The sequence below is a fragment of the Protopterus annectens genome, chromosome 4.part0, assembly GCF_019279795.1.
Source record: "Protopterus annectens isolate FY-2018-M chromosome 4.part0, PAN1.0, whole genome shotgun sequence".
Classification (NCBI taxonomy): domain Eukaryota; kingdom Metazoa; phylum Chordata; order Ceratodontiformes; family Protopteridae; genus Protopterus; species Protopterus annectens.
The window spans coordinates 688542693-688563772 of record NC_056733.1 but is presented as its reverse complement, the minus strand read 5'-3'; the positions used below and the strand labels follow the sequence as shown (position 1 = coordinate 688563772).

At 40.3% G+C, this 21080-nt stretch overlaps 1 protein-coding gene across 1 annotated transcript in view; it reads left to right on the top strand.

Moving 5' to 3' along the window:
• The window catches only part of ANAPC5 (anaphase promoting complex subunit 5), a 1323163-nt gene that overhangs the window by 538964 nt on the left and 763119 nt on the right, over positions 1 to 21080 (top strand). Inside the window, exon 13 of the mRNA XM_044069767.1 lies at positions 20330 to 20465. Coding sequence (XP_043925702.1) covers positions 20330 to 20465 — 136 coding nt within the window. The remainder of the gene's footprint in view (positions 1 to 20329; positions 20466 to 21080) is intronic.

Sequence of the window (21080 nt, the reverse complement as noted above, 5' to 3'; positions counted from 1 at the left end):
TGGTGCGATAGGGTTGGAGTAGATTCTGGAGAGATGGGACTTTTAGTGGATGGTTTACTAGTTTGTGGGTGAGTGTGAGTTGATACCATTGAAGGAGGTGAGGGAGTTCAAGCCAGCCCAGTTCAGCAAGTGAGAGACAGTGGTGACTACGGTAGGATGCCCCTGTGGCGAATTTGGCGATTTTGTTGTAGCAGGTCTCTAGCTTGTTTAGATTGCATTGCCTTAGGTTAGTATATATTGGAGAGGCATAAAGTAGGGTGGAGATAAGGTGGGAATTTGCTACTGAAATCTTTGCTGCTTTGGTGAGAAGTTGCATATTTCTGTATAACACACCTATTTTTTTGTGGACTTTTCTTATGGTCATGGATATGTGAATGCCAAATTTTAGTTTGTCTGTTTTGACTATGTTTGGTGGGTTGGAAGATGAGTAGTTTAGTTTTGTTTGGGTTGAGGTATTAATTGGGCATTGGATAACCAAGTTTCAACACAGGAAAAGGCTTCCTGTGTGAATTTTTGCAGTTTGGGTAAGGACTGGGCTGAGCAGATGATGGTTGAGTCATCTGCGTATTGTATGAGTGTGCCATGCTTGGTGGAAGAGGCTAGATTATTGGTGAAAATAGAGAAGAGTAGGGGTCCAAGGATGGATCCTTGGGGAACCCCTATAGAGACAGGTAGTTGGGGAGATATGTCATTCTGCCATACAACAGATTGTTGGCGGTCAGACAGGGAACTCTGAAGCCAGTTGGTGACAGAGGATAGGTTATTGAGGACAGAGATGAGTTGTTTGTATGTGACCATGTCAAATGCTTTAGATAGGTCTAGGAAAGTAGCAGAGGAGAGAGAGCCATTGTTTTTATGCTAAAGAATAGTGTTAGAGTAAGGCAGTGGTGATGCTATGGTTTGGTCGGAAACCATGCTGCGTATTAGAAAGGAGGTTGTTTGTAAGGAGGTAGTCTGAGATCTGAGAGTGAATGCATCTCTCTAGTATTTTGGAGAGTGGAGAGAGAATAGCTATGGGGTTGTAACTGGTTAGTTCTGTGGTGGGGCCGCCTCTGTGGAGTGGAATTATATGTGATACTTGCCATAGTGTGGGAATGTAACTTTCTGACAGATATCGGTTAATCAAGATGGATACTGGGTAGGCCAGAGCATCAGCTGCGATTTGTAGGTGTTCACTTGGGAGGTTGTCTGCTGCTAATTTGGTGGGCTTAAGTTTAGTTAAGAGTTTTTTTGTGTTGGAGGTAGGAACAGGATAAAAAGAGAAGACAGTGGGGAGGTGGGTTGGAGGGGAGGGGGATTGTGTTGTTTAGCTAGTGATAGTGTGGATTGTGTGAAGTGTGTGTTGAATGAGGTAGCAATATTTTCGGAGGAGTGAGGGATGTTAGGAGGAGGGGTACTGACTTTACCTGGGTGGAGGATGGAGTTTATGGAGGACCAGAATTGTTTGGGGTTGTGGTGGGAGGAGTCTAGGGCAGACTGGTAGTATTGGAATTTGTCCTGTTTTATTAGCTTTTGTAACTATTGTGTAGCTCTAGGAATTTGTCTAGTTGAGGGGGGGGGGTTGGTTTTGCGCCAGTGCTCCCAGGCTTTATCCCAGTTTTTCATCTCTGACTTAGTGGTTTTCTGTAGCCATGGGGAGGGTTGTGCTTTGGTTCTGGAAAGTCTTATGGGGGCGTGGTAATTAAGGATGCTCAGGAAGGTAGTAATAAAAAATTCAACTGCGTCATCAAGACTGAGGTACTTTAGAGGATGCCAGTTGCATTCTTTGAGGGATGAGATGAATGTGAGTGGATTAAAGTTTACTTTTTTATGTATTTGATGGTAGATGACAGGTTTAGCTTGGTATAGGTGTTTTTTGATTAGGAATGTTGGGGAGTGATCACGGAGGCTATCTGATAAAGCAGCCTGTTATATATGACTGGGAACTAGACTAGTATCCAATCCAGGGTAGTGTGCTTGTTGGAGTTTTTATTTATCCTGGTTGGCGACTGGACTAGTTGGGTGAAGCCATGAAGGTTTACAAGATGGGTTGGATGGTTGCCAGAACAGGATTGCTAGTCAGTATTGAAATCACCTAAAATTATAGTTTCTTGGGGGAGATGGTGGGTAGACCAGCTGTGGAGGTTTTCTAGTGGAGGGATGTTTTGGCCAGGTGGGAAGTAGCATCCAATTATGTTGATGGCTTTATTTTGGTTTATTTTGAGGTTGATATATATTATTTCTTCAGTGCCTATTTGTGGAGCTGATGATTTTAAGATCTGGATGTTTAGATGCTGTTTAAATATTATAGCTACACCGCCTCCTTTCTTGTTTAGCCGGTCTGCTCTTAGTATGTCGTAACCGGTAGGGAGGATTTGCTCACTGATAATGTGAATACGGACTGACATTGAGCATCACCAGCTGGATGGCATCCTTTAATTTATACATATTTGTGTGTGTATATAAATGTTAACTTTTCATTAAATTTTGGCTTTGGCCTAAGACATGTCTAAAAGTTGTCCTTGAGGCTCTTTCTGTCCATTTAACATATAAAATCATGACAGCCATCCTTTGTGCAGAAGCTTGCAAGAAATACTAGATGCAGTTGCACGTTGCTCTCCCTAGTCATATGAATCTTGACTGGCTGCCATATGGATGAGTGCTCCTAACTCCCCCACCCCTGACCATCTTTACAGTCAGAAAGGCTCTGCAGTGATTGAAGTCTGGGCCTGCTTATTGATGACACCTGGGATTAAAATAAGAACCAATTTGGCTAGCCTGTGATGGAGAAGGGTGGTGCAAAGGTTTGGGGATACACACAGGATTGTCAAAGGTTGTGTGAGGAATTGGTAGAATACATTACAATAAATAAAATCTTTTTTTTTTTTTTTTTTTTTTTACATTGTGTTGCTCAGTAGCCTTTAATAAGTCTTATTTTAAATCAGTTATTCCATTTTTTCATAGTAATCTTCCAAAGTTATCAGCATCTCTTTTTAAGAGAGTGTACCCTCACTAATATTGTGCTTGAAAGTTTGACTTCCATAAACCCTGTAGCCTTCTGATTATTTTTATCTAATTTTTGCCTCTAAGTCTGTAGGTCATTAAACTCTCTTCCAGTCTATCTTGAGCTCGGCCATTGTTTATATGGTGGGACTCCAGTCCACACTGAGTGACAGCCAACTTGAGGCAGTCATATAGATGGTCACAGGAGAACTTGTGCCCTTTTGCTTTGACATCCATCTACTGCTTGGGAGGTCATGGCATTGTTGTGCATAAAGTAAGAGGGTCTGCCTTCATCTCCCATAACTGAAGGAGGCTTTCTGTATTTCAGGATGGCCTACAGTTGTCCCAGTCCGGGGAATAATTTGGCACTTCTTCTCAGCCTGTCTTATTTAAGGCATAGGTTGTGGTGGTTATGTAGTTAAACTTACCTCCTTGTGACTGAGGTAAACACCCACATCACCATTGGGACTTTCAATGCCCTTCCTAGATGCATTCTTGCTCTACCACCCATTCATCCCATGGTCTGCTTGATAGCATGAAGCCGACATCCTCCTGGTTATGGCCTTAGTTGTGCAAACCTCTGCTTCCACAGAAGAAATTTGTTCATCAGAAAACCCCCACTTCCTTTCCCTCAGTATGGACGAGCCATAAGCTGCTCATTTCTCATACTATCCCAGTCTAGCTTTTTCTAGCTCCTGAGGAGCAACTCAAGTCTGGTCATCTGTATTAGTCACTGTCTCAGCTCTCTGCGCCACAGAACCAGTCTCCTCCGGTTTTTTAAGCTTTGAATAACTTGTTGTTCTTAGTATTTGCAATTCTTGGTTGGCGAATACTTTGTAGATCTGTGTCAAAACCAAAAATCTCTTGATGTGATGTTGCCCAGTCTTTCCTTTATTCTCACTGATGGAACTGATTGGGTTGGATCCAATCCATCGGAAAAGTCTCAGCCTTTTACCAAAGCTCAAAGCCTTCAACAAGCTCGCGGGCACTCTCCTTATCCCAGAACACACCTCACAGTTGCCTCAGATCTCGTTTGCTGCTCGCAAAGATCAACTCATTTTCAACAGCTCTGGGCTAAGTACTTCATTTTCTACAAATGTTATAGCTTTAGTTGTTAGAGAGCTTCTTTTCTACCTGTCATCTCACTTTTCCTAACTTAAGGTTTAACCAGTTCATTACTTTCTCCTTTTAAAGTTAATCTTTTGTGTGTGTCTGCTAACTCAGAGGACACTTGTTAAAGCTTTAACTTTTTTTTTTTTAAATGTAGTGTTTAATGACTCTTTAACGTCAGTTTAAATTAGGGGGTGTTTTGTCTTATTTCTTGTTTTCTCTTTTGTGGTCTTGTTTTACCCTTTCTTTATCTTATTCTGCTCAAAATGGGTCCTAAGCAAGAAAATAAACCATTAGGTTTTAAATAAATGTGAGGATTGTGGAAAAAAGATGCCCCTAAGTGACACATGCTGTGTATATTGTTTAGGGCCATTGCACCTTTGAGTCGTGCTCCATATGCCACAGTTATAATCAAAGGGCATTATTGGAGCATAAAAACAAGCTCATTCTTAGAGGGTTATTGAAAACCCCCCTTCTCAGAAACCATATCTGAAAGACCGGAGTCCTCAAAATCTGGCAAGTCTATTAAATCGGACACATATACTAAAAGCTTCCTTGGCTCCGAAGTCTGTCGGAGCAGAGGGATAAAATACCAAAACCAAAGATGGCTTCCCCTGCTTCTTCATCAGAGCAGACACAGACCAGATCCGACAAGAAGTAGAAACAGTCTAGTCTCTCAACTCTGACCTTTTCAGTTCCAGTGGAGTTTTCAATACGGAGCTGATCACCTCCTATTTTCGCAAAGTCTCCAACACTTTCAACCAGTCAACCAGGAGCCTTTCTGACGAAGATGTGGATCGGGTGGTCAGAAACTCCTTTCTGATGAAGATGTGGATCGGGTGGTCAGAAACTCCTGAAGACGCCTGCCTTGGCTAAGCTTTTATTGGATCTGAACCCAAAGGTATCGGATCCAACAACATCACTATCCTCTGCACCTATTCCTCCTCCTATCTGACCTTGTGCTTCTGAACTGGAAGATTCTGAGGTTTTGCTAGTGTCAGGGTTGGATCCAAAGCTCAAATGCTCTTCAGATCAGCAGTCATTTCTGAGTTCCTGAGTTCTTTCAGAGCCAGAGGACTCTAGGAGCTAAAACTCCCTCATCGTAGCCAGTGAGTGGGATCAGATCAGACATTTGGCATATCTGATTTTACCTCTCAGGGCTTCGGCGCAGGTGAGTTCAGCTCCTACGTTGATTTTGGGTCAACTGTCTTCTGGTCCGGTGGTTCCTTTGGCTCCAACTTCTTTTTGGTTAGATCCAGGGATTTTGTCGTACCAGGGGTGGGGTCCTTTGAGATTATGAGGAGAGTATTGTCTCAACAGACACAAACACAGGGTACTCAGGAACTTCCTCCCTCCTTTCAGCTGGTGCCTTTGTCTGCTCATGTTATCCATCAACAGGGAAGAGGAGACTCAAGGTCTCAGGATATCCCGCAAGGGACTTCTCCCTCTTTCAGCACTTCCCCAGATTACCCCTCTGAGGAAGTCTCTTGGAAGAGAAGTTGCAAGAGGAAGCACCTGGACTCAACAGAGGAGTCACTCACTTCAGACACTGACCTTGATGAGGCAGAAGTGTCCCCCCGGTCACCTCCTGAAGATGTCTCCTTTGGCAACATCCTAAAAATGTTAAAACAGAGAGGTGGCTTGCAGTCAGTCTGAGGAGTCAGTCTATCTGAAGGCCTGTGGGTCTCGCCCTTCCACCTCTTGGGTGACTCCGCCTTCCAGTGAGCATATTGATTTCATCTCTCAAAGGCGTGGGAGACGCCAGATACCATAGCGCCCACACCTAGGAGGCCAAATAAGTACATTACTTCCTCAAAAGACAAAATCTTTCTATCCAAGAGAGTAGCCGTAGATGCCATGGTCTTGGTGGTGGCCACTAAAAAGGAAGTCTCTGAAACAAGTTCCTCTATCTGTCCACCTAATGAAGATTCTAGGACCATGGATAGATATGGGAAGCTTGTCTTCAGCGACCTTTGCTGTTCAGTCACTGAACTACCTATGCCATTTCACGAGACTGCAGAGGGATCTCTTAAAAGAACTGTTAGATACCCTTCATGGAGCTGTAGCTGATGAGGTCACAGATAAGGTAGCCTCACAGCTTGCTACCCTAAACTCTGTAACAAACTTGTCCAAGAGGCTGATTTTCATATGCAGCAGATGGAATGAGTAGGGCAGCGGGTTCAGGTATTTCTTTTAGGAGGCAGGCCTGGATGTGCCTTTGAGATTTCATGGAGCACTTCAAGTCTTCCTTCATTAACTCCCCATTTGATGGCTCTTCTTTGTTTGGGCCCAAAGTAAAAGAAGCACTCGCCAATTGTGAACCAAGAGGGCAAGACTGTATCTGCCGTTGGAGTATGTTTTTCCACTCCTGACCCTTGCACAAAGGACAGAGAGGTAGTGGAAAGATGATCAGGAGATCTCAAAGGTCTTTCACAGACAACACAGGGTGAAAGTTCCCTCAGAGGCAGAGAGAGATGGGACAACAATGGAAGATGCTGACTAAGAGGCAGAGGAAGTCCGCAAAATCAGGGCTGTAGAGAAACTTTCTTTTGGAAAGCTCTTTCAGCGCTTCTGAACCGAGGTCCGATTGCCCACCTCTGGAGGCAGTTGGGGGGGGGGGGGATTATCTCTACACCTTCAAGCCTGGCTAGACATAAACGAAAAACGGATGCAAATAATAATATTGAGAGGTTACATTACCCACTTTCCCTTCCAGTTCCTAAAAATACAAGGGTTCCAGATGTTCCACCCAGTCAGATGGAACTATAAGTCTCAAAGTTGCTAAACAAGAGAGTCATCCAAGAAGTCCTCGCAAACCAGAGAGGATCCAGAACTTACTGAAAATTCTTTTTAGTTCCAAAGAAAACAAGGGAGTGGAGACCAATCTTGTATCTCGTCAAATTAAACAAATCAGTAAAGAAGAGCAAGTTTCAGATGCTTATGCTGCAGTTGATACTTTTGTTTGTGGCATAAGACAATTGGATGGGAGATCGCAGATATACCCCAGAAATTACCTCAGTGTCACTGCTCGACAGAGGCACAGCAAAATAATGGGTATAGTTCCCCATACTAAAGGGGTGGCGTAAGCCACAAAACAATGGGCTAGGCTTATAAATGCCCTCGGGCAGATAGCCTAGTATGAACCTATGAACCTATGAACCTATGGATATGCTCTTTAGACTTCCAAGATGTGTACTGCCACATAAAAATAGACGTTTCAGGAGGCATTTACGCTTCTGGCTATAGCCAGAGAAACTACATAACAAACCTGTTCAAGGCTAGGTATTATAATAAACTACGCAAAATTTGCTTCAAAACCCTGTCAGAAATTGATTTTTATAGGAGCAGAGTTAGACACGCACAGGATAATAGCAAGTCTTACTCCAGAAAGGATACACACTTTACGATGTCAGAGTTTAACAACTCTGGAGCATTTCTCCCCAAGCCTCCGCTTGGAACCTAGTCGGACTTTCCCGGTCAACAAATGTTAAAGAAATAAAATAAAAAATAAGGAAGAAATGAGCACCTGCCAAACTAGTACTTGAAGTACTTGGCATATTGGCAGCTTGAATTGTTCTTTTACCGTTAGCACACCTTCACATGAGGTTACTTCAATGGCTGCTGTTGACACAATGGTCTCTCATAGAACTTCCAATGACTCTCAAGATTTTGATAACCAGTTCTTGCAAATGACCTTTTATTGTGGATTCAATAACCTTAGGTAACTCAAGGCTGTCCTTTTACGCTTCCCCAACCCTGAGCCACTGTGACCACAGACGCTTCCCAGATGGAGGGGGGCATGGCACCCTCACAAGGCCCATCTGCACATAAACGTTCTAGAGATGAGCACTGCTTTTAGTGTTACAAGTCTTTCAATACTCTCTCCCTCTAGGGACAGTAGCAGTCCAGTCAGGCAATATGTCCATAGTCTGGTATATAAACAAGGAGGATTCAGATCTTACATTCTTTGTCTGGAAGTCCTAGGTGTGTGGCAGTGGGCAATTTCTTCCAGTTGCTTTCTAATTGCAATGCACATATTGGGGAAATCTAACGTGATAGACAGGTTGAGCAGAGCTATTCTAATACCTCATGAGTGGTCCCTCAAGCAGGAAATTGAGGAAGAGATCTTCCAAAAATGGGGCCAGCCTTATTTGCATCATCCGTGAACGCCAAATGCAGCAACTACTTTGCCCTAATCTTGCCTCCGGGGAGACCCCGAGGGATGCAGTTGTTCATGATTGGCCTCTGGGACTCCTGTATGTTTACCCACCAACACCCCTGATTCCTAAAGAATTGCAGAAAGTAAGTTTGTTGAAGACAACCATAATTCTAAATTTCCCCCTACTGGCCCCAACAGATTTGGTTCCCCTTCCTTTGGCCTCACCTTTAGGATGAACCATGGATCCTGGACCCAGATCCAGATCTCTTGACACATGCTTCAGGAATGGTTCAACCCAATCTACACAACCTCAAACTGACAGCTTGGCTGCCCCAATTCCATTAATAGCCAGGTATCCTTCTCTTTCATCACCAGTGAGGCATATCTTGATCGCTTCCCACAAAGCTTCCACAAGGAAACTTTATAAAGGAAAATGGAAGAAATTTGTGATTTGGGCAAACTCAAAACATGTTGATCCTTTACTGCTGCTCTGCATTTCATTTTAGATTTTCTAACCAAGCTTTTCAATGAAGGAGCTGCTATCAGGGTTCAATTAGGAGCAATTTCAAATTTTCATTTAGGAGAAAATGGTTCTTGTATTATGTCTAGCAGACTCTGTAAAGCTCTTCTTAAAGGGACAACTTTATTGAGGCCTCCATACAAGTATCCATCTCCCCCTTGGGACTTAAACTTTATTCTGTCTCGTATAATTTACCTTCCTTTTGAATCTGCAGCCAATTGTGAATTAAAATTTTTATATTGGAAAGTTGTTTTTCTAGTGTCTATCACATCAGCAAGAAAAGTTTCAGAGCTACAAGCGCTGTCTTATCAAACCACCATATTTGTTATTTCACAAGGACAGGTGTCTCGTTATGAACTAATCCTTCCTTTTTGCCAAAAGTTGTATCGGAACATAATCTTAATCAATCCACTGAATTGCCATTTTTTTTTCCAAAATTTGAAAATAAGGCAGAATGTTATATTTGTTAGATGTTCATAGACAATTACGTTTTTACTTGAACAGAACTGCTGATTTCAGAAAGTCTGATCAGCTCTGTTTTTCTGATGCAAGGAAGGGATTGCCAGTATCCAAAGTAACCTTATCTAAATGGCTTTCAGAATGTGTAACTTTCATTTACAAATCCCAGAACAAGCAGCTTCCACAGGAAGTCAAAGCTCACTCCACTAGAGCAGTTGCTATTTCCTCAGCTTTCTTAGAGATCCTTCATGGATAGTATAACAGGATAACACAACTTTTGTTTTGAGCCAGTTCCCATTACTTACATCAAATCTCTACTACTCAAGCTAAAACCTTGCTCTCCTTCCACTGACCATCTATCTCCTACATTCTCAGACCTGCTGCTGACTCAATTGCCTATCCTGTATCTATACTAATTAATCGATCTGTTTTGGAATCAACTGTCCCCACCCTTTGGAAATCTTTCTTCACTATCCCTCTTCATAAAGGTGGAAACTCCACTGACCCCTCAAACTACTGACCCATTGCCATTCTGTCCCCCCTCTGCAAGATATTAGAAAAATGTATTCTCTCACAGTTTCTCAATCACCTCCTCACACACCACTTACTTACCCCTACCCAACATGGATTTCGTCCTCACCACAGCACCGTCACTGCCCTCCTCTCCTTCACTCATATCATTGCAAAGGCCCTAGACAACAATAAACTAATTTCCTGTCTCTTCCTAGATCTCTCCAAAGCCTTCAATACTCTCTCTCATCCTCTACTACTATACAAACTCGCAAATCTCCACCTTTCCCCCTCCTCACTTGCCTGGTTTAATAGTTACCTATCTGGCAGGGAACAATCTGTCAAATGTCTCTCATCCTCCTCACCTTTCCTTCCCATCTCCACTGGTGTTCCCCAAGGCTCCATCTTGGGACCCCTTTTGTTTAACATCTTCACCAATGATCTTTATACCTCATGCAAAGAATCCTCCCTTATTCAGTATGCCAACGACTCCATACTTATATCCATCTCAAATAACATTCCTGAACTACACTACCTGACCCAACGAGCCCTACTATCCACTGAACAATGGCTCTCTCACAACCTATTGATCCTAAATCTCAAAAAGACCAAACTCCTACTTTTCCTTCCCCATTCTCTTTCTCATCACAAAACCTTTTTATTACATCTTCTAACAATACAAATATCCAACCTGACACCCACACAAAACTTTTAGGGGTCATTATCGATAACAAACTCAAGTTCAACCTACACATACTCCAATGTATCAAAAAAACAAACCAGAAACTAGGTCTGCTATATCGGAACAAAAAATTCCTAACCCCTGAATCTAGACTTACCCTGGGCCAGGCACTCCTCCTCCCCTCCCTCTTATACGCCGCCCCAGTTCTTACCAATATCCAGGCCTCCACTCTAAAACTGCAACAGACTTATCATAAAATAGCCAGATTCATTGCTAACTCCCCATACAACTCACACCACTGCATTTCTTTAAACTCTCTTTAATGGCTTGAACTTCCCCAGTTTCTGCTATCTTATCAATTTCATATGTTACACTCTTCTTTATAAACCCTCCTTCTGTCCATCTCTATCTTCCTTAGTCCCCATTTACATCCCATCCCAGACCCTCCGTACTTCTAACCAACAATTACTTGATATCTACCACCCAAAAAGGTCAGTAGGCAAACTACTCTACAAACACTCCCTTGCCCATGCTTGGAACAAACTTCCCACTGACTTGCGTTCAATCTCCCACACCTCACACTTTAAAAATGAACTAAAAGCTTATTTTCTCAATTCAAGAACCTGCCCTTGCCATGAACCCTACCTAGTCTTCCTTCCCTTTATGTACCCTCAAAAGGACCATACATAGTACCTCATTACACCTCTCCCTCAAATGTGTCTACTATGCATTTGCACAATTTTATACAAACAAAAAATGTTCATTGTTGACCTATTGAACTATATCAATGTAAAATTGTTACTTAGCTTCTTTTTAAAGCAACTTTAAATTTATGCTTGTATCCCAACATATGTGGATCATTTTGCTATAACTGCTATTATATCAATATTGTTTAAAATTGTACTTGTTTTAAAATGTACTACTGGAGCTTTTCTCCTCGGGTCTCCACTGAAAATGGGCCACAAACCCGGTTAACAAATGTCAATAAATAAATAATAAATAAAATATGTGCTGCAGCTACGTGGAGCAAGCCTTCATACCTTTATTACTCATTACAAAGTAGATTTGGCCTCCTTTGGGTCTATGGTTCTGAGGAATATTTTCCCATGAGCCACCCAATATTTAGGTGGCTAGGGACGCTGTAAAATATGGCGAGATTGGACAACATCACATAAAGAAGTTATGTACTCACCATAACATTCCATGTGAGTTGTCTATCTCGGTCTTTATTTTCACAACCCATCCACCTTCCCCCTACCTGTGCTCCTGGTAGACTTGTTATGGACTCCATGACTTCTGAAATAGTTTCTTCTTATCTGCTAATAGGTTCATAGGTAGGTACTAGGCTATCGGCCCTGGGGCCAATACAAGCCCAACAAAAAAGGTACCCTGGCTTTTGCCACCCAAGAAAATTATTTTCCTGTGCCACTGTCGAACAGAGCCACAGAGGTGATCCCCAGGGTGAATTTCCTATTTCCCATCCAGACATCAAGATTTTTCTTGAAGAGTGCTAATGAGGAGCTTTGTTTGATATAGATAGGTAGTTTATTCCAGAGTATGGGAAGTCTCTGGGACAGGAATCTATTCCTCCGACATGTTCTGTTTATTGTGGTGACATGGTTTAGGTCCCTAGAGCGTGTAGCTCGGAGGGATTGGGATTTCTTAAAGTGGAGCATGTCCAACAGCTCTGGGTTTGACATAGGTTTGACATAGCTTTGTATGTCGGGTAGAGATCACTTCTGAGTAGGTGATATGCAACAGAGTAAAGCTGGATTTTTTTGAGACTGTCTGCATAGGGCATCTGTTTTGAGGCCGGTAATCCTCTTTGTGAGGTATTTCTGTGGCCTTTCCAGTTGTTGTAGATGTCTTGTGAGGTACATACCAAAAGCGGCGTTGTACTCTATAATGGGTCCAATGAGTGATGAGTAGAGGGGAATAATGACCTTTTTTTCTGGATGAGAAACCTTTTGTGATGAGGTGTGCCACGTAAAAGGATTTCCTGACTACTGTGGCGATGTGATTATCGAAGGAGAGACTACTGTCCACCTGTGTCCCAAGGTCTCTTATCACACTTTTGGTGTTATGTATACTACCGCCTATGTTGTAGTTCACGGGTACAGAGTTTTTACCAAAGGTGGATGACCATGCACTTTTTGGCATTGAGCTTGAGGCCATGGCTTTGACACCAGGCATCTGTCTCAGTGAGGCCCTTTTGTAGGATGTCCACATCATTAGGAGTTTCGATTATGGCTCCTAGTTTGCAGTCATCTGGAAACTTCGTCAGCCAAAGACCTCTTCTGTATTAGCCTGTACTTCAGAGAAGTAGATACCAAACAGGAGAGGACCCAGGACTGAACCTTGTGGTACTCCACTTGTCACTGGTCTGAAGTCAGATTTGGAGTCTGCTACTTTCACAGTGTGGGTTCTGTCAGTGAGCCAGTTGGCAACCCATCTTGTGACATAGGGAATTATACCTTGTTTAGTGAGTTTATCTATAATTCCAGAGTGGGGGATGGTATCAAAAGCCTTGGCAAGATCTAGATAGGCTGTGTGATCCCACCTTACCCTTGTCTACAGCTTTGGTGACTGCTTCAAAGAAGTCTATCAGGTTTAGAAGACATAATCTGCCTTTTACAAACCCGAACTGGGTGGGATCCAGAGTTTGGAGATTACCAATGTCTTTGTTTATAAGTTACATGATGATATGTTCCGTGGCCTTGCAGACCAGGCTCGTCAGTCTAATAGGGCGGTTGTTCCCGGGGTCCGTGGTGGCTCTCCCCTTGTGGAGTTGGATAACTGTTGCTGTGCGCCATTCAGCAGGCACAAAGCCTGAGGTGAGGCTATGATTGAACATGGTACTTAGTGGGGTGCCAGTTCGTTCTGTAGTTCATGTAGAACGCAGCCTGGGATGTTGTCTGGTCCCATGGATGCTGTGTTCTTGGCTTTGGAGAGTTTAATTTTTACCTGTGCAGCCGTGATTACAGGAACTTTGCATTCTTCCAGTATAGAGATGGGCTCTTTAGGGGGTGAGAGAGGGGTAAAGTTAACACTGAATCTATCTGCCAGGATGTTGGCAATATCACTTGGGTATGTATATTTAGTGCCATTGTGCTGCAACTCGGAGCAGATCTGAGTGTTAAAAACTCCAAACTAAAAACCAAAACCAATAAAACAAAAAAATAACGGCACCAACTGCAGTCAAGATGAACGTTCTTACAAACTTCTTTACTAGGTAAGCGCTTTCATGCAGATACTCTCCGCACTTCTTCAGACAACTATACACACAAATGTTACAGCTTATATAATCACATTCATAATTGAATCATTAAACAATTAACTTCAATTAACTTGAAATGGATCAAATTTTCACAATTTAAACAAATAGAATACTAAAATCAACTCGAAAAATTCAATATTTAAACAATTTTTGCATATATAGTACTAAAATTGATACAGGTACCAACACCATACTGTAAGTATAGAATACATAAAACTGCTTATTCGCAGAACATAATTCTTAATTTTTTTATATGCTGTTTTGAAAAAATGTATACTTTCATTATTTAATGCATGTTTAATAAAGATAATAAAAATTTTTTAACTTAAGGTTTCCTGATGTTTTAAGTCATAAAAACAGGTTCATTATTGAAGTCATACTAACGCCTTCATAATTTCTACCTTAAAATGGCTTTGAGTTTTAACAAGCATTTAATCGAACAAAACTCATTGAGACCTGGATACACTTGGGCATTAGTTTTTAATTGCCACAATAACTCTTGTTCCTCCAGAAGCAAGTTCCAAGGGCCCCCTCTCTTGTCTTTATTGATGTGCTGAACCACCATAAATAAAAATTTGTGGTCTGTGTACATTATACTATGTCTTGCTAAGGCATTAAGGGTATTATTCTTCGTGATGGCGTATAAATGTTCATATATACGTTGTCGCAGTGGTCGCTCAGTTTTACCAAAATAAAACGCGTTACAAGATTGACATATTGCTACATAAACTACGCCATCAGTTTGGCAGTTATATTTGCCATTAATATAATATTTTTCTCCTTTGATACTAAAAGTAGATCCAGTTTGAATATGTCTACAATAATGGCAAAAGCCACATTTGAACATCCCCTTTGTGGTTAAATGCTTTTGTAAAGGTCGTTCCAACAATGTTTTAAGACAAGGTGTTCTTTTGAATACAATCCTTGGCTTAAGACCACAACTTTCACTACACAATGTGTCTTGTGTGATTAATTCCCAGTTAATGTTTAAGACATTTCTAAATTCAAAAATGTGTTGATTAAATTGGGTAATCATACACGTTTTATAATTAATAACCTCGTGGTTACTAGCTGTCATGGTTGGTTCCTCATGAATGGATTGACTCACTGTGTCATTTGCTGATATTACAGTGTCCTGGTGTATCAAAAGGGGTGGAAGTGAACCATTCTGGCGTTTTAGTTTAACTTCTTTAATTAAGTCATTAATAAGCTTACTTGGATAACCTCTATTTAGGAACATCTGTTTGAGCAGTTCACATTCTTTGTTAAACAAATAATCATTTGAACACATTCTTGTGGCCCTCACCAATTGTCCTTTGACAATACCTTTTTTCTGTGTGTACGGATGGTTACTAGTAAAGTGTAATAATGAGTTACTGTATAGCTTTTTCCTATATATATTAGTAACAAAACACTTTTTGACAAGATCTTTGCTAATCGAAATATCAAGAAAGTTAATTAGTTCCTTTTCCAAGACAAAAGAAAATTCCAAAAAAGAGGTGAAAGAATTCATGTTACGCATTAATGTATTAATTTCTTCTTCGTTACCTTTTACTATCATGAAAATGTCGTCCTGGTATCGCGTATACCATACGACTATTTCCTTAAAGGTAATGTCATTGAACAGAAATGTTCTTTCCCAAAACGCCATAACAGAATTGGCGAATGTACCGCCACAGGGGGAGCCCATCGCAACCCCTGTTTTTTGCAAGTAAGTGGTGTCTTTAAATAAAAAATAATTGTTGTTCAACACGAGTTCTAGCAATGCAATTATTAGATCAATCTCAGAACCATCAATACGTTTAAGCAGGAGCAGGTCCCTAACCCATTCAATGCCTGTGTCTTGCGGAATAACCGTATACAAGTTTGTAACATCGGCTGTAACAAACACATAGTCATCATGGAAAGGAATTGCATTAAGATTTTTTAGGACGTGCCATGAATCAATACAAATCTGTGATTCATTTATTAGAATATTTTTTAGTTTATTGTCTACCCATTTGGCGCAGGCATAGGTTGCAGATTGCCTGCCATCAATAATGGGTCTAAACGATGGATTAGACAAACCCTTATGAAGTTTGGGAACACCAAACATAATGGGCACACGGGGGGCTGCCATATCGAGATAATGATATAGCTCGGTAGTAAGGCTTCCATCAATGAACATGTCATTCAAAGTGTTCTTAACTTTATAAAGAGCTTGGTTAAGCTCGTTTCTAGATATGACTTCATAATCTTCAGAAGCTAAAATTGTTTCCATGTATTTGTTATACTCAGTTTCATACATTAAGACTGCTCCCCCTCCCTTATCGGGTTTCATAACCCTAATCTGATGACTTTTCACTGTTTGTATCATATGTTTCAAGTACATATTATTTTCTTGTACATTTTTGCATTTGTTATATACACCCCTAAAATGCATTTCAGAAACCTTTTCAAATGCCGCTATGTGGGTGTTGAGTGGAGGGTTATAGGTGCTAGGGACCCTTTCATCATTCAAAATAACAGCATTACCCCTAAACATGGTATTTAAATTCAATTTACGGGTGTAGAGTTTAAGGTCACATAATAAACGTGCTAAATTAAGGTTGCTAGGCAAAGCAAAATTAAAGCCTTTAGATAACAAGTCAATAAATTCCTGTTCAGGTACAAAGGCAGTGTAGTTATACACCTTAAAGTCCCTACTGGTGTTATAGACAATTATAGGCATACCATAAGAAAAGTCCATCATTTCTTGCGACAGTTGTAGAATTTCCTGTTCTGGGTCTTCTTGTTGTTCTTGAACGAATTGGAATTCCGGTAGTTCCGCTGTTGGTGAAAACCCGAGGATGAACTGGGCATGTCTCTATTGGCGTCGTTCCGATTTTGTTGTTGTTGCTTTTCATGAATTCTCTCACTTCTTCTAGGTCCTGGATTAACTTCTCCATTATGCAATTGTGAATCCACTAAAAGTGGAGGGAACTCGTCTAGGTCAGTATCCGAGGTCTGATCATTGTTACTGTCAAAGTTGTAACGTGAGTTTGGGCGAGAAGTCGCCTGAGGTTGTACCATTGTGTTGAACAAGAGGGGAGGGTCAGGATATGCCGTGTTTTTATTGTAGGCTATTTTGTCCCTGTTTAGTTTACGCTTTTTTGTTTCGTTGATTTTGTTCAACAAAGAATTGATAGTAATGAATATACGCCCAAAATCGTATTCATAACTCAGAAAGTCCTTGTCATCTTTAATTTCTTTTTCCAAAATCTCTAATTGTGTTTTCAAGTCGATCATTTGATTGTTGTATGCCCCAATTAACAGTTCTAAAAAATTGAGACCTTGCTGGTTAAAAAACTGGATTAACTGTTTGTGGAAAGTGGAATCTTTTATGACTCCTGAAGGGTATTTCCACTGTCTTAATCCCTTCGGCACAATGCTCTGATTAATGCATTCACGGAAATAAATTTTCAGCCTGCAGTTTCTTGTATTTTAAAAGAACTGAATCGAATTCTTTTAACCTGGAAACAATGTTATTACCACTAGCAAGTTCATTTTGATCCACATTGCTAGTTTGAGTTTCATTACTGCAAAAGATATTATCTGGTGCTTTGATGAATTCCATTAAAGAAGGAGTTTTGTGAACGGGCATATTAGCTCTTGCATTTACCAAAAAATTAGTTCCGTTCAAATTAGATTCATTCCTTACTGGCTGTGCATTGGGAATATTATCGATTGAATTACCAGATATGTTCAGTTGCTCTACAGCATTAGTGTCCGGTGCAGACCTCAAAACAAGTGGGGTCTGTAAAAAACTGACTCCTGTTCTCGGCCGAACAGCCGGTGTTGTCTCAGGAAACCGAGTGTTGAATTGAGATGCCAAATCGTCCACTCGCTGGGTGAGACGTTGAATTAAAGCCGTTAGGTTGCCATCTGTTCCACTATCTTCGTTGAGAGGCAACCCAGCTTCGGTGTTGGTTAGAAACGTACCAAGTGACTGCGATGGTTGGATTCCGCTGTTATTAGCCATAAACTCCAAACTAAAAACCAAAACCAATAAAACAAAAAAATAACGGCACCAACTGCAGTCAAGATGAACGTTCTTACAAACTTCTTTACTAGGTAAGCGCTTTCATGCAGATACTCTCCGCACTTCTTCAGACAACTATACACACAAATGTTACAGCTTATATAATCACATTCATAATTGAATCATTAAACAATTAACTTCAATTAACTTGAAATGGATCAAATTTTCACAATTTAAACAAATAGAATACTAAAATCAACTCGAAAAATTCAATATTTAAACAATTTTTGCATATATAGTACTAAAATTGATACAGGTACCAACACCATACTGTAAGTATAGAATACATAAAACTGCTTATTCGCAGAACATAATTCTTAATTTTTTTATATGCTGTTTTGAAAAAATGTATACTTTCATTATTTAATGCATGTTTAATAAAGATAATAAAAATTTTTTTAACTTAAGGTTTCCTGATGTTTTAAGTCATAAAAACAGGTTCATTATTGAAGTCATACTAACTCCTTCATAATTTCTACCTTAAAATGGCTTTGAGTTTTAACAAGCATTTAATCGAACAAAACTCATTGAGACCTGGATACACTTGGGCATTAGTTTTTAATTGCCACAATAACTCTTGTTCCTCCAGAAGCAAGTTCCAAGGGCCCCCTCTCTTGTCTTTATTGATGTGCTGAACCACCATAAATAAAAATTTGTGGTCTGTGTACATTATACTATGTCTTGCTAAGGCATTAAGGGTATTATTCTTCGTGATGGCGTATAAATGTGTTCTGATCTGAGTGTTGCCATTGAGATTCTTGACATAGCTATAGAATGCTTTGTGGTTGTCTTTAGAATCAGTGGCGATTTTGTTTTCATAACTAGCTTTGGAGGATTTTATTGGGGATTACAGCTTCTTACTGAGGCTGACCAGGGAGCTCCTCCACTCAAGGGATTTTACTCGCTTTTGCAAGAGTTTCTTCCTTCTGTTGTATAGTTTGTTTATGGTAGGGGACCACCAGACTGGCTTCCTTTTTTTGGAGGATAGCGTCTTGGTTCTGTTTGGGATAGCACGATCCATGCACTCATGTAAGTGTTTATAAAGTGCAATTTGTAGGATTCAGTAGTCGTAACTGTATTGTCCATCTGCATGGGTAATCTGGATAAGGCTCTCATTCTCCCTTCTCAAGAATATATATTTTTCTAATGGGCAAACAAGATCTGAGGTAATTGCGAGGCGCATTCTGGGATAGGAAGATTGCCCACGAGCTTGTTGAAGGCTTTGAACTTTATTAAAGGCCGAGATTGGCTCTGACCCCATCAGTGAGAATAAAGGTGGAGATGGACAGTACACATGGAACATTATGGAGAGTACATAACTTCGTTTTCATGTTCACTTACTTTGGAAGATGCAACTGTAGCTATAGGAACTCTGAAGTATTTGTATTTATTCTGTGAGCTCGGAAATTGTACTTTTTATTTTTTCATTCAGCAGAAAGTCTTTTGTTGTGTTGCTGTACAGCATGTAAAGCCATAAACCCAGACTAATTGGTTATTTAACCCTTGCCTTTTGCTGCGATTGATTGTGTTTGCTGGGATATAATTCTTCTGAGGTGAACAAGAGAACAATGTAGCATACATTGCTTTATATTTTCATTTCATTTGAGGAAAATTTTCATTAAGATTTCTAAGTCGTACTTTTGCGGTATTTTTGAAATCAATTTTTTGTCAGAATGTATACTGTAAAGAATAAAGGTATTTGAAAATCCTATTCAGTTTCCCGTTTCCTTTATTTAAAGGTTGTTCCCTATATAATGAGGGTTGTTTTAACTGGGAATTCAGAAGAGTCGTTAGAGTTAATTCGTGCTGATTTTCTTAATTTCTGACTTGGTCTAGCCTTTTGCTCCAATTAGGGTATATATATCTTTACTACTTATATTTTTGATTTGTGTGGCTGTGGGCAAGGTCTCTCCCTTGAGGAATTTTGGGGGGGATAAGCAGTAGTAGGAGTACAACAGATGTATGAGAAGGGTAAAAAACATCATCAGTGTGTTCTTAAAGGTCAATTATTTGCCAGTTTAAAGTGGCTACCCTTTGAGTTGAAGAGCTACAAAAGAACAGAAGGGTGATTATATTTGTTTCTACTTCTCCCAGTACCTAGGTTGTAAGGAGAGAAGATTTTGAATTTTTGACTTTTGTATTCTGTATCCGGACTGAACTGTGTTTCTGAAGGGGCAGAAAGGTCCATTCTTTGCTTATCAGGTCAGATCTGCTTATACCAAAGAAAATAAATAAAATAAAAAGTAGCATAAAATGTGAGCTCTCTTCCAAGTGCATCCTAGATGCACAGTGAAATGATCCGGCACAGTTACAGTGCCACAATGTTGACTTCTATCAAGATGGCCTACATTGCCACAATGTTGACTGTAGTCTCTAACTGCCTGCTTCATGTTCCCATTTATGGTGCATCATACTAAATGCCATGTCATTAAAATCCATTCTAGTAAAATGTTTATTTAAGCAACATGTTAGTTTGTGCAGATCTATAAATATGCATGTATGTCTAAACATTTGTTATAACCAGTGGAAGAACTGCTGCTAATTCCTGCCTTTTCATTTTTCCATCACAGTACCATGGCATTTCTACAAGCTCAGATACTTCTAAGTATGAACAGTCTAGAGGCCATGAATAGCAGTACTCAGCAGAGTAATACTGAAGCTTTTGCTGTAGTACTTTGTCACCTGGCTGAGCTTCATGCTGAACAGGTAAAACGAAAACGTTTTCTTTTCCAGTAGAGTATTGGTAGTACATATTGAGGAATTATTTCTATGGTTTTGGCTTTGTAGTTGGCAAGCTGTTTGAGAAAAGCCCCTCAGTCACCTCAATTTTTAGCCATAAAGGTATGTTCATGTTAGCCTAACAATGTGTAACGTACTATAGCTTGAGCTAAAGATTTTAACGTATCAGTTAAAATGTTACTATATAAAATAATCATACTTTTTCCTTCTATTTTTTTTTTTTTTTTTTTTAAACAAAGATAAGATTTGTTTCCTTAGAAAGTACAAGCCCTTGTATAATCTTGCTTTCTCTCAATGTTAAAATCAAATAGGCATCTTTTTGGATGGAGCCTAAAAGAGGGATTCAGGCAGTGCCTGCATTCCTACGGTGTTTCAAATGTAGGACATGGTCTTGAAGTTTACCAGACTATGGTTTTTGTTTACTGTACTGAACAGACTAGTCGAGCAGTGATACAGTGCACATGTGCAGAAGACCACAGACCCATATTGTGTTCACTCTTAAAATATGCAGTTAACAAATGCCTCTGAATACAGCACTGATATGTATGTGTTTATTTGTCCCTTCTCTGTATGTAGGATTCC